Source organism: Bos indicus, chromosome 20, assembly GCF_029378745.1.
Source record: "Bos indicus isolate NIAB-ARS_2022 breed Sahiwal x Tharparkar chromosome 20, NIAB-ARS_B.indTharparkar_mat_pri_1.0, whole genome shotgun sequence".
Classification (NCBI taxonomy): domain Eukaryota; kingdom Metazoa; phylum Chordata; class Mammalia; order Artiodactyla; family Bovidae; genus Bos; species Bos indicus.
Window position 1 is genome coordinate 8,398,142 of NC_091779.1, and position 13,738 is coordinate 8,411,879.

Sequence of the window (13,738 nt, forward strand, 5' to 3'; positions counted from 1 at the left end):
CCTAACTCTGAGCCATTCAAAAGGCTCTTGATTATATATGAGAACTTGTAAGTGTTTAAAACTTAAGTGTACCTAGAAGTTTGGGCTTAATCCTTTTAAACAAGAAACAGCAGAAGCAAGTGGTGATAATCTACCCTTTGTCCTAATTTTAGAATGTGAATAATTAACCTTCCAGGGGGGAAAAAAGCAGAATTTTAAGAGTAGTTCAATCCAATAAATGTTCAGTTTAGAAATAGGTCGGTCCTGCTGGTACAGACTGTTACTCCTGATTTATTGCAGTGGCAATTCCCATGAAATCAGTCATTACTTCAGTTAAACTATTGAAGCATTAACGCCTTAAATTCTGCTTTCAGGCACTTAAATATTGGACAATACTGATTTTTATGGGGATTATGGTAGAAAGGGCTTGTGGTAAAAGGCATTAAAAAGTTCACATTGTTGCTACATCAAATTTTGTTAACAAAAATGCTAAGTTCCTACAAACTTTCAATTCTAAAAATAAGTTTTCCCCAGGTAAAATCGATAATACTTAGTGATTATTGTTTAAGGTTTATATCTTGAATAAATATCTATTATAGTACCCAACTATACCAGTGTTTTTGTTCAGCAGTAGACTTATAAGAATAAAAGCTGGTGGTGCAGACAGCTGGGCACCTTATAATACAGAAAGACACATCCTTCCTGAATCTCTATGGGGGAAACTAGTTACCAAAATGTCCCAAGAAATTTCTTCTCCAAAATGTCACATCATTGTAAGACGGCTTTCAGGCATCAGTGTGTTGGTAACTGCCCCAGTGTAGATTACCTAGTTACCCTAACTACCTTCTTTCAAATAGAAAAAAAAGAAAAAAGGAATAGGAAGAGGAGGAAGAAAGAGGAGAGGGAAGAAGAGGAAGAAATAATAAATGAGAGTAATCTGGTTTCCCTGCCCCAGAAGCAATTAACATTGGAAAGCCAATGGGCCAAGCTAAACATTAACCACTGCTTTTGGTTGGCCTTTGACAGCACAGGGTAGAGATATCCACCTGGCTTTCAGAAACCAGCTAGGTGGGTTCAACATCTAACCTCACCACTGAGAAGCAATGTGACCTTAAATAAGTTCATCAGCCTCTCTGAGCCTTTGTCTCTCCACGCCCCAGTACAAATCCCCACCAGTCTCCCGGAATAGTAGGTCTCAGTGAGAGAACCTGCTTAAGTTCCCATCTGGAGGCACCCTGCCTCTCCCGTGGTCTAAAGCACTGACGGCTTAATCTGGAAGGTTTGTTACTAATTTTTATGCTATTCCAAGAAGTCAGGACACAGCTGATGCTACTGTGTTTTTTATTAGAAAACAAATTAAATAAAATAGTGATTGATTCTATATAAAATTGAATTTGAGTCCATGGTTCATGGCAGGGAAGGCTCAGAAGATGGAGACAAGGATGTGGTAGTAGCAGTTTCTTTTTCTTCGTATCTGGGAGGCAGTTCAGATAAGAGATGGAGCGTGTGGGAGGTCTCAGAGGATGAAGCGGTCCCAGAAATAGTATATATCAATTCACAATCTCTCTCAGAGGCCGCGCCTTGGCCCTCAGGAGTTGGGGACCTATGAAGAAGAAGAGGGAACGTGAACGGGAGAAGAGGAAATCAGTCATCACGCTTCAATACCAGGTGCTTTTCACATGTTTAATTACATGCATTTGGAAGCATTTGCAAGGGCTTCTAGAGTAATTTCTTCCCATATATATTTTGCGTAGATATGTTTTAATTTCTTACTCCTTACTGTCCTTAGCGCTGATTGTAATATTAAGACAGTTTCATCCCTGTTGTCATTCCCCTTGTCATTGAAAAGACAAAGGCTACAAACATATAGTGAAGTGAAGTTGCTTGGTCGTGTCTGACTCTTTGCGACCCTGTGGACCGTAGCCTACCAGGCTCCTCCGTCCATGGGATTTTCCAAGCAAGAGTACTGGAGTGGGTTGCCATTTCCTTCTCCAGGGGATCTTCCCTATCCAGGGATAGAACCCAGGTCTTCCGCGTTGTAGGCAGACACTTTACCATCGGAGCCACTATTCACACAAACATATAGATGCCTTCCAAAAAGAACATGCACACACACACAGCTACTCTTCTCTGCTATTTCATCTGGAGACAGCTAACATAAGGGAAACAAACGTATGCAAATAGAAAATTAAATCATTAAGCCAAAAGCTTGAAGGGAGTTGGGAAGGCATCCTGGTTAATGGAGGGGCTCCAGCAAAGGGCAGACCTGCATCTACACTTCCACCCTGCTGCTTTTGAGCTGTTTGATCTCTAAGCCTCAGCTTTCTCGTCTGTAAAATGGGGGTGATGGCAATGTCTACCTTCTAAGGAACTATGAGAATGATATAAGGAAATGGAAGAAAAGCCAGACTCTGGCATAGTAGCGGGAGTCGTTTTTAGTAGCAGTAATAGACATTTATCTATTTATCTCTGTGAAATTCATCACTGGAGAAAAGAATTCACAAACAGAATTCTCCAAATTCCAGAACCTAACCTCCCTTTCATCCACTCAGGGCAACTCCTGCATTCGCCCCTGGTCGGATCTCCAGCTCACCACCCAGTCTGGAGCACTAGAGTGTATCCTAAAACATGAACGACCCGGTAAGGCAGCACTCATCCCTAGCATGCCCAGGTCCCTAGCAATCTCTTGGGTCCTGCTTCTCACTGCCTTTAACAAATGCGCATCTCAAAAGTCAATTTTCACTGAGTGCTGCTCTGTCCTGGGAGATTTTTCAGCGATCCTGCCTTCACTTCCTACACCCTGGGTTCCCATCTGGGAAGGTACAGTGCCTTCACCAGCCCTGGCATTTCCCAGAACTCCTTCCTTTCATACCCTCCCTGCCCGTGGATTCTCCACAGGTCTCTGATGCTTCTGACCTCTTGGTTTCAGCTGCCTCTTGGCCATTCCATCTCCAGGACCTCAATTCCCTCCAAGCTCTGGCCCGTCCAGTCTCCCTCCAAGGCCCAGGCCTTGCTCTGCTTCCACCACAAGCCAGACATTCTCTTCTGATTATACGAGCCCATTCCCATCCTCCTCAGTCAGGGACCTCCCCTGTCCCTGTTTCTCACCCTTGACATCACAACCTCTGATTTTCCCATCATCCTCCACCACAGATTCCCTCCCATACTCCTCCTCCCCACTTTTTTTTTTTTTTTTTTAAGGAAATGCTCTATCATTTTATTTAATTTGGCCACACCATACAGCATGTGGGAATCTTAGCTCCTTGACCAGGGATTGAACCCACGACCCCTGCAGTGGAAGCACAGAGTCTTAACCACTGGACCACCAAGAAGTCCTGCTCCTCCCTTTCTGATCACCACAGTCCCAGGCTCCTGTTACCTCCAGCCTGTCCATGATCATGAGTCAGCCTCCTAAATGGTCTGGCCGCCCTCAGCCTTTCCCCAGTCGGAGCTGAGCTAACCACTGCTCGCATTCCGTTGCTGTAACTCCTCAGCCTTCAATGGCATCCCTCTGCCTCAAGGAAAAACACTCACATTTATACTGTTTAATGTAACTCCAGGCAGGCCTCCTAATTTGTGACATATGGGAAGCCTGGGGGATGTAAATGGGAATCTAACATTTCTCTTCAATCAGTCTGAGAAGACTCTGAGGCCCAGGGAACAACTTAAAATTGAGGGGAAAAGACTGGCATGCTCAAGGCCGGGTGCAGGCTGATTTCAGTCAGTCACTCAAGTATCCCCATTAGATATCGGAACCTCTGTACATTCTGGGGGTCTCCTGGGACCCCCACACCTCCCACAGTCCACAGCAGCCTAACTTAGCAGGGGCCTCCCGAGTTCTGGTCCAGCGCTCAGGCTGGCTGACAGGTGGTCCAGCATTTTGAGACCCAGTTCTGCTACAAGCGCATACAGATGCCTGGAGAAGGCTTCACATGAACCTGGCATAAGCACGCTTATAATTTTTAACTTATGTGCTAGCCGAAGTTTCCTGGAAGGTACTGTGAATATTAAGACGATAATTCTGACATCATGTCAGCAAAATAGATACTCCTCCTTGATGGTTTCACCTGTATCACAGCATAAAGCTGACTTGGCCTGAAGACAGGCATAGGCCTGAAAAGGTTCAATGTTTCTACACTTCCAGTTCAAAGGGAGAATCTTACCCAGATTGAAAAATACTGTAATATGAAGGTGGGCTTTCATCTGGAAGCAAACCGTCAGTCCCAGGACTCCGGGCAGCTGCAGAAGCTGAAGACTCAGGAAAGTAAGGTGGTGGAGGGGGTGGGAATATGATCACGGCATCACCTAAGGAAACACAACATTTTGTTGAAGATGGATGAGTAATAAATGTAAGCAAATGAGCAAGAGCTAAAGACATTAATTATACATTTGGCCCATCTATAGCAAAGGTCAGAACAGCAGAATTGAAAAGTGGGCCTATCAAATTTACAGAGGCAGAGAATAGAGGTCACTAAGGAACTGGAGGAGAGGAAAATAGAGTTAGAGTTTAATGGAGGCAGAGATTCTGTTCAGGGTAACGAACAAACCTCCAGGAATTGATAATGGTGATGGCTGGCTGTACAACATGGTGAATGGACCGAATGCCACTATACATTTAAAAATGATTAAACTGGTAAATTGTAGGTTATATCTTTTTTACCATATTAAAAAAACAGCCTACATTTCATAGCAAGTCTCAGCTAAAGCGTTTCTGGCCAGTGTTTGCTAACAATGTTCCTTATCTCCCCTGGGATGTCCACTGCCGTCAAGTTTTTATTTCCCACTTACAGTTTTAATTCTTCAAAAGTCAGCTGTTGGATAAAGCGCCTCTGCTCCTCAAATGCAGTTTCAGCCTCTGGACAAATGACGGCACAGCCACAATATATCCCTCATCCCTATTTCCACAAATGTGGTTTCCATTCTTGCTGAGCTTTATTATCTACCAATGTTTCTTCCAAGCTTTATCAAAGAAAGTCAAACTCAAAGCAAAGCTAGGGTTTTTCTCCCCCCTGCATTTTTTATTGCTACTGTTCACTCCAGAACACATTCCTGTGTTTTGGGGAGGGGAACAGGGGACCAGATACAAGCTCAGATTCCAACTCAGAATGTACTAGATGAGTTGCCCAGAACCTTCTAGACGTGGCGGCACCACTATGAAGAGGTCTGAGGGCCACCTCTGCTAAGCTGGCCACTCCACATGACAGCTCAGGAAGAAGGAAGGAGGAGAGGACTTTACTTCCCTTCAGGGAGGAGACTGGTTTCTACGTGGCAGTCCTGATGCTTGCAGGGTTCTCGAAAGTGACCGGGGTTCCACTCGCCAGTTATTACCCGGCGTGGCCGAAACAAGCCCTTTGCCCTCTCCAGGCCCCAGCCCACATCTGTAAACTGCAGGCAGTAACTGCACCTGCCTCAGAGGACAGATAGGAGGACCAGATTCATGTGAGGGGTTAAGACGGTGCTGTGCATGGAACAAGCTCTCTCAGAGGTCACACACCCTCAGAGGGACTTTCTCCACACCCAGCAGCAAGTGGTGCCTGTTGGCATGTCTGAAGAAACACTCCCAACTGGCCGTCTGGCCAGTGGCTCCACTCTCCCCCTTGTTGCCTCAAATGCCTCCCCTGCAGAAAACGCATAAACTCCACCCCTCTTTCTGCAAGGAGATGGCAATTGGAGCTTAAAATATGCGTGGCTAACTGAAGCTTGAAAAACAATGGTGGTTGTCTTGGGATTCTCATTTGATTTTTTCAGAAGGTCTTGGTAGGTTGGAAGAAGGTAGGTTGAGTGTTCACTTTAATTACACACTGCAGGACAAAGGAGCTGGAAATAAGCCCCTCCAAAGCAGGCCAATCACCTATCAAACACAGACAAGGAAGTACTCCTCCTCCAGCCATCTCCAAGGCTTACCCAGCCCTCTGCCAGGTCTGTGCCCAGCCCTCTTGCTATCCCTGGGAAACTCCTGGCTCCCTTTCACTATGGGGTTTCTCCTGCAGGACTTGCTGTCCTCTGTGGGTTGACCGGTCACCTGCTTGTGTATCCAGGGCCCAACACCAGGTGTGCCCACAGCGCGTACCGTGCATCTGGTTTATCTACTCTGTCTTCTGTTCTGGGAAGAGCTGAGTTCTGGCACTTGGATAAGATTTGCCTCATATCACCCTCACTTTCCCTCATAAGGCAGAACTGACCATTGACAGACAATGTCCAGAGTCTTAACAATTGTGCGAAAAGGCATGATTTCTAAAGATGTAAACCCTATTCCATAATATCAAAGGAGAGAAAGACAGTGAATTACAGTGCCAGATTTTCACAAATTTGATAGGACTTAAATGGTTATATGGAAAAGATTTTAAACTCTTCAGTGCCAACATCAGGACAGAAATGCTCAGGAATCACCACACCCCTGCTCCAGCTCTGCCCCCAGTTCCCCCTGATTCCAGTTACCAGGAGTAAGGCTGGACCCCCAAACTCCCTGATAGTAAACCCAAAGGGCACACTCAATACACCCCCACCTAAGTGGAAGAACATGAGCGTCCCACGAGTATATTTTTTTGGCTCGCACTGTGTTCCCCAAAAGAACTAAGAGCATCTATAATATTGGGTGAGCCTTTTCATCATTTAACAATGACTCAGGACACCAGGTGAAGGATGAAGCCTGCAGAAATAGAATTACAGCAAGTGTCCCGGGAGGGCCTATGTGAGCACATGCATGCCCACCGCCTCAGTTAGGATCCTGGCTCTGCCACCCGCTAGTTTGTGACCTTAGGCCAATTACTTGGGATCCTTGAGCCTCGGTTTCTTCATCTTTTACATGGAGACACTAAGTATCTGCCACAGTGGACTGTTGAGGGCATGGATGAATTTCACGTAACAGGCTCTTGAAGAGCGCACACTAAAACACTTAGATCGTTATTTGGCCCAAGAATAAGCTCTATGTGTGTTAGCGATTATTAACAAATAACTAGTGTTGATGTCACCATAAGTGTATAAACGCACAATTAAGTAAGCTGGGAGCTTCAACCCTGACGGAACACAATGATCATCTATAAATCCATCCGCCCTTCCTCTCTGAGGCCAATACCATGCAAAGCCCACAGCCCCGGGAATCCTCCCAGTGAGAACTGCCGGCTCAGCAGACAGCCTCACCCACGAGAAACAGCTCACTTCTTCCCTGTTCCCTCCACAGTTTCTGCTCTGTAATCCCCTTTGCCCACCCAGCCTTTTAGATGTTAAGGCTGTGCCTTCACGGTGGGAGACTGAAATAAAACAGCGATTTGCAAAAACAAGCAGCGATGGGGGCTTTTCTTTCTGTGTGAAGGTGAGACCAGAGCTCCTGATGTGGTTCTGTGGGGGCCTGACCCCGGGACATGGCGATGCAGGTCTTCTGCAGGGGGACCCAAAAGGAATCTCTGGGCATCCCACAGGGCAAAGAAGTGACCAGAGCAGTCACATTTCATCTGTATCTATGCCCCTGCTCCCAAACTTTGCCCTGACCCTGAAGTCAAGGACAAAATTACAGAAGATAAAGAATAAGGTGGACAAGAGTAGAGAAGACTCCTCCAAAACGTGGAAGACCAATGGACTTGCAACAGACTCAGAATCCTAGAATGTCAGTGCTGCCAGGAAACTCAGAAGTGCAGTGTTCATTTTACAGGAACACAAAGTAAGGCCAGGAGAAGTTAAGGACTTCCGAGGGCAGCCAGTCAAGGATAACCAGTGATGAGAACCCACGTTTTCAACAACCAGAAGTGCCATAAGAGTTTGCTGTGAGAATAACAGGGAAACAGGGTCACGTGGCAGGTCCCTTAGGTGACAGAAGGCTCCCAGGGTAGCCTCACGACCTCTCACTGTCCTCTTTATTTGCCCTGCAACCTCAGTCAAGGTCACAACTCAATGTCCTGATGCTTTTGTTAGATAATAGGGTTTTGCTGGGAGGAAAGGATGTGCTGAGTGATTCTTACGGGGATAATGACAGAGGCAGAACTGTGTCTGTGTGCATCTATGTGTGTGTGTGAGAGAGAGAAGGACAGACAGACAGAGGACAGAGACGAAGAGAGAGAATTTAGGCCAGACCCAAAAGCAGCCTTGATGTTGCAGCCACGGTGATATGAACAAGCAAAGGAAAGACAGCGACCCACCTACGGTCACCTGGATGGGCTCCAGGCTCTGGGTTTGTCTCTCTTCACTTTCAGAAGCATCCTGGTCCCCATTCAAATTGCTTCTCTTCTTAACGTGGGCGACCACGAAGAAACACAATCCCACAAGCACAATCAAGGGACCCAAGATCTGAAGGGACAAGAATCCACAGATCTGGGGCTCTGAGTCAGCTGTGTCTGTCTCATTCAGTGATTCCTGCATCCAGTCTGAGCCGCACCCAGGTACCCAAATGCCCAGTACGCTGATGAGCATACCGCTCGTCAGGAACAGAAACCCAAAGATGAGACACTGGACAAACTGGCGGCTCTCCCCACAGAGGAAGGGTCGGTCGGAGTCCGCCTGGTTGTTGCCTCGCAGGCGCTCCTCAGTTTGCTGAAGTCGTGCCCGGGAGCGGGCCAGGATCACAGCCCCCAGCCCAACCACGGCACACGCGGGCCCAGCAATCTTCAGCATCATGCTGCAGTCTGGGAAGGTTTTGTATTGGCATGCCTGGAACCCAAAGATGGAGAGCAGAACTCCCACGCACAGCAGGATGGCACCGATGACAAAAAGGAAGAAAATGAGCTTGCTGACATGCCTGTCTCCCCGGACCCCGTCTGGCTCAGCAGCGGCTGCAGGAGACATGACCAGGAGAGGCCCCTTGCCCAAGGTGGGTGGGATGTATGGGTTCCCTTCGATGGTTTTAGCAGCTCTGCAGACATAACCAAACACCAAATTATAAAAGGGCTACAGGTGTTCCTGACCCGCCCTGTTCTTTTCCCAAAATCACACTAGGATGAAATCATAAGGAACAACTTTGTGGAACTGATACACCGTAGAACAATGAGTTGGTTCATGAGTCAGAAGAGCTGGCATTCAGAAACTCCTGAATATGTAATTTTATAAAGATATGTAAGAAGGGGAAATGCATTTGCCAGGCACCTAAGAGTATCTAGAAAACTCAAAAGCCATACAACAAAAGTAACTGGGTGTGGCTTTTCCTGTTATGAGTCCTATGGACTCACTTCCCCAGGCCAAACATACACACACACAATGGTAAGTGAAGGAAGAACCACACGGATTGTTTTGATTTATTGACATCCTACATTTCATCACAGCTGCTCTGAGCATTTCCAAGTGGGTAAATTTTCTCCTTCAGTAATTAACTTTCCATTTCCTCTTTTAGACTGCAGCAACTTTCCATTCCTGGCTTTATTCTAAGGCTCCATCTACAGAAGACCCAAGTTCAACAGTTTCAACGGAAGGCGAAGGCGGTTCAGGAACACAGTGAGTTTGGGAGAGATTAACTTAATTCTGTCAAAATGTGAGTCTTGAGACCTCAAACAGGCACACACTGGGGTTGCCCTGAAATCTGATGGTCTGGTTACAGGGTCTCAGATGACTTGGGGGGGTCTGGCACAGTGGGCCACGTAGACCTTGTCCCCCAGGTGGGCCGGTGGCCTCCTGCTCCCCTTCCTTCATGGGGCCACCCACTTCCACAAAAAGTTTCGGCCCCATTAAAAATATGCAGCTGATAAAAATCACCAGTTACAAAACACTAAACAGCGAGAGAACTTTGACTCTGAAAGAGTATCCATGAAATCAAGTGGGAAAGCAGCTTCCACAAGACCACCCGAGCCCTGTACTTCAAAGGTCTCCTATATTAAATGTACCCCCAAGCAGTGGGTCACGAGTTGTCTACTTTATACAGACTGACTTTATCAGCCAGTTACCTTGTCTTATGCTAATGAATGGAATATTTTTCCAGGACCCTTCTAGTCAGGGCACTCAAAAAGACAACCCCAGTGTGAAGAACATATTCACTTACTCAAAGAAAGAAAACTTGAAACATATTCTATGCCACTTGCCTCCATGATCCCATGAAAGAGCTAGAGATTGAGTCCCTAAAGCCAAGGCCATCTTGACAAACGCAAATCATGTGCAAGTAGCGTCAGTTTCAGTAAAGAAAGGAAAGGGCTGATCTTATTCTAGGAAGTGCTTTTCCAGGAATAAATAAGATAAAATCAGAAGGAAGTTGGAGTGAGAGGGAAATAGAAGTGGGAAACAAGTTTGTACTTTACACTTGGACAAACTATATTTATGAAGATGAAATTAAGCTGAAACAAACACTGAAAGTATTGCCCAAGTTAAAAACAAAAAGATTCTGAATCCTGTAATATCTTTTGCTGGTCTGGAGATAGAGATGAAGGGTGACTTTGCTACAAAGCCCTATCAACTCATTGTAGGGTAGTGTTTTGAGTTTGATGTGAGTCACAAGGCTTCAGTTGCCTTAAGGAAAATTCCCAAATACTAGTAAAGCCTAAATTTGGATGTGTAGCTTCCTTTCCATGGACTAATGGACTAAGTACTTGGCATAGGTAGTTAATCCCCCATTCAAGTTAGTACGTGAGTAGTTCGTCCATCTCTTTGCCCGCCACCCCCGACCACGGATACGCTCACACAGTGGCACAGATATCTTTAGTAATAGGAAAGTAAACCTTTCCCAAATACCAGCCTACACTTCATTTCCCCAAAGCCAAATCCGCCTCACGACGCTGTTTGCCAAGGACATTTCCAAATGAGCAGCGGGTCACCACGTCCAAAGCGCTGTGTTTGGGGGCTGACGCAAAGAGAGGCAAAGCCCTTCCTGGCAAAGAGCTCTGTGAGTTTCGAGCGCCAGAGCTCCCGCGGGAGCAGGTTTAGCGCGGCTGTTCTGCGCGGCGCCGCTCCGGGCACCCCGCCTGGACGCTAAACTCAGCGCTCGGCCCGCGACCGCAGAGCGCGGTCCCCAGGGGTGCGGAGGAGCGCGGGGCCCGGGGCGCTTACCTGAGGCTCGGTCTTGCGAGCGCGCTGCCTGCGCCGGCAATCGGCTGGCAGCACGGGCCTTTGGCACCCGGCAGAGCGCGGCGCCCGCCCCCGCCCGCGGCCTGGCCGGCGCCCGGCGGCCCCGCGCTCTCCCACCTGCGCGTCGGGGCGCGGAGTGTTTACAGAGGACGCAGTGCGGGGAGGGCGCAGCGGCGCGGGCCGGGCGGACTGGCCGGAGCTGGCCGCCGCCGGGTGCTGCCCTTGCGGGCCAGAGGCGCGCCGGCTCTGGGGTGGAGAGTGAGGGGCAGCTTTGGGGCCCGGGAGGCTCCGCGTCCGTACCGGTGCGCGCAAGGAATCCGGGAAAAGTGCCCCCCGCCGCCACCTCCTTGGCCTGTGGCCCTCGGGCAGGGGGCCGAAGTTGGGGTTCTCCTGGCTGTCCCAAGTCACAAGGCGACGGTCGCGATCCGGGCGGCGTGTAGGAGGCGGTTCCCTTCCGGGCCTAGAGCCCAGAATTTGGGCTGGGAGTGGGGGAAAAGGGCAGCTCCTGCCCCTCTCTTCGGCTTGACCGCCGCCTAGGCAGGGGTCCCCAGGTCTCCGCCGCTGCGCCCTCTGCGACGGTCCACCCAGTGGCCTGTGGCCCTCCTGCCGCTCCGGAGATCTTGGCCGGGGTCAGTGGAGCGAGCCTCTCACCGCGAGCGCCCGGACGAACAGGTTACAAAGATACCAGGTCACAGAAACGTGCGCTCCATTAGTGTGGGAGATAAGGGTCCTCCCTGCCTTCCGTCCTAGCTCCGAGATTCACGTATGGTCACAGCCCCTGTTTGCCATCGAACTCCCTTCCCGGTTCTCAGTCGCTAATGATTTGCTGGAATTAAACTGGTAACTTTGCCCTTGAACCAGGCGGTTTCGGGATGGGTTTGCTAATCCCCGTGCTATTTGTAACCTGCCCCATATAACACGTGACACGGAATTAACTGTGCCAGTTTCCACACCAGAGGTCAGGGCGCTGTGAAAGGTGAGTCAAGCTCAAACAGGGGAGCGCCCTGAGCCCTTCCCCATCCCTGCCACTCCTCTCTGGGATCCTGTCCACTTCTGAAACCCAGTCAAGAGTTCACAACCATTGCCTTAACCTTTTGAAAGAGTAAGCGCCTTGCATGCCTAATACAAGTTGTCCCCAGCCCTTTTCCACTGCAGTAAAGATTGAGTTGGTTTAGCTGATTACAGAAGTGAGAGGGAGACTCAAAGGGGCCAGAGGGAGGCAAATAGGGAAGGGTGGCCACCTGGGCTCTGCAGCCCAAAGGCTGGGCGGGTGAGACAGGGCTCCCTCGGGGAGGAAGGCTGGCAGGGTCCAGTGGGAGGGGTTTGCTGGGCCACTGACCGCAGTGCCAGAAGATTATTACCATCTTGAGTATCATCACCCCTTGCTCTGGGCCAGGTTCTGTGTTACCTACTTCACCTACATACAGCCTGTGTGGGGTTCTCCACTATGTGTCTCCAGCAACTCCAGAAAGGTTACAGGCAACAGGGGAGCTAAAAAGTTCATTTTTCAGCTGAGGAACCGAGGCCTAAGAGATGTAGAGTGACCTCCACAACTGGTTAACGGGGAGCACAGGCCTGAACCAGATGTACTGACTGTTCCTCCTGGGGGACGCCTGTCACCCAGAGGACACACAGTGCCACAAACTCGGAAAATGGCTTTTTTATTATGTGGCTTTTTGATCATCAACAAAACAGACACTGTTCCCAAGGACACTGCGGCAATCTGTGTCTGGGTGGAGCTGGTCAAAGTGTCAGGTTCTACCACCTGCTGGAAGAGCCTCCCAGCACGCCCAGCTAAGGAGCAAATAGCCAGCAGTGGAGATTACACAACAGCAGGGGCGTGCAGCTTTCTAAGAACGCAGCCCCGACTGTAGGATCTGCTCTACACAGGCCTGCTAGCAACTCCTTTCTGTACAAAGGGCTTTCCTTCTCCTTCCCCTATGCATTTTTTCCTCCTTCCTTATTTGAAACTCAATCTCCGGCCCCGTCGTGTGTGGGCCCGCGAGGGGCCTGTTGATACAGCTGCCCCTCCGGTGCCACATGACTGCAGGCTGGCCACACATGACAGATTTGAATGTACTGGCACCAAGGACAATCAGATTAGCCTCCACTTGGGATGTCTGCTGCTTGGACTGTTTGTGTCTTTTGGAGCCTGTTTGACTAAATTAAACTCCTTGGAAACCACTCACCAGTCAAGTATGAAAGACGTACCCACCAGCCTTCAAGGTGCTTATCTTTGTAGCAGACTTGTTCTTAGGAGACTGGATGACCTTGTCACTATCTAGGACCTGGTGGCCTTTTCCAGCCCATGTGGTATGAAAAAAGATCAGTCCAGTCTGAGTCTTTAGAAAAATGGCATCAGAACAAGCCTTAAAAACGGATGAATCTTGAATTCAGGAAATGAATATGGAGAGTAAAGCTGAGGAATGCATCCATTTATTCATTCAGCAAATATTTATTAAGTGCTGACTATGTGCCAGTAAGAAACACAAAATCCTTTTGCCTCATGGAACTTGTGTTTTTAATGAGGAGAAAGGCAGTGAAAGAAATGTGGAAATAACACAGAGTACTAGAGGATGATTGGGGGTCCCAGGTGGCACGGTGGTAAAGAATCTGCCTGCCAATGCAGGAGACGAGGCTTCCATCCCTGTGTTGGGAAATTTCCCTGGAGGAGGAAACGGCAACCCGCTCCAGTACTCTTGCTGGGAAAAATCCCATGGACAGAGGAGCCTGGTGGGCTACAATCCATGGGGATGCTATCGAGTTGGACACTGCTGAGCGATTG

The 13,738-nt window shown here is 48.7% G+C and overlaps 1 protein-coding gene across 3 annotated transcripts; it reads right to left on the reverse strand.

Annotated features, from left to right (window-relative positions):
• Positions 1–1,303: 1,303 nt before the first annotated feature.
• On the reverse strand, positions 1,304–11,832 carry TMEM171 (transmembrane protein 171). 3 transcript variants are annotated; one of them, XM_019983118.2, is made up of 4 exons: positions 11,254–11,830; positions 8,112–8,821; positions 4,143–4,284; positions 1,304–1,582 (listed from the first exon to the last, which is right to left on the reverse strand). In XM_019983118.2, the coding sequence occupies exons 2-4, from the start codon at positions 8,752–8,754 to the stop codon at positions 1,387–1,389; spliced, it is 981 nt and encodes a 326-aa protein (XP_019838677.1). In that variant the 5' UTR covers positions 8,755–8,821; positions 11,254–11,830; the 3' UTR covers positions 1,304–1,386. The 3 variants fall into 3 exon arrangements, with proteins under 3 accessions (XP_019838677.1, XP_019838678.1, XP_019838679.1); XM_019983119.2 differs by lacking the exon at positions 11,254–11,830 and adding an exon at positions 10,936–11,238; XM_019983120.2 differs by lacking the exon at positions 1,304–1,582 and adding an exon at positions 1,589–3,490 and having other exon boundaries at positions 11,254–11,832.
• Between the last annotated feature and the right edge of the window lie 1,906 nt (positions 11,833–13,738).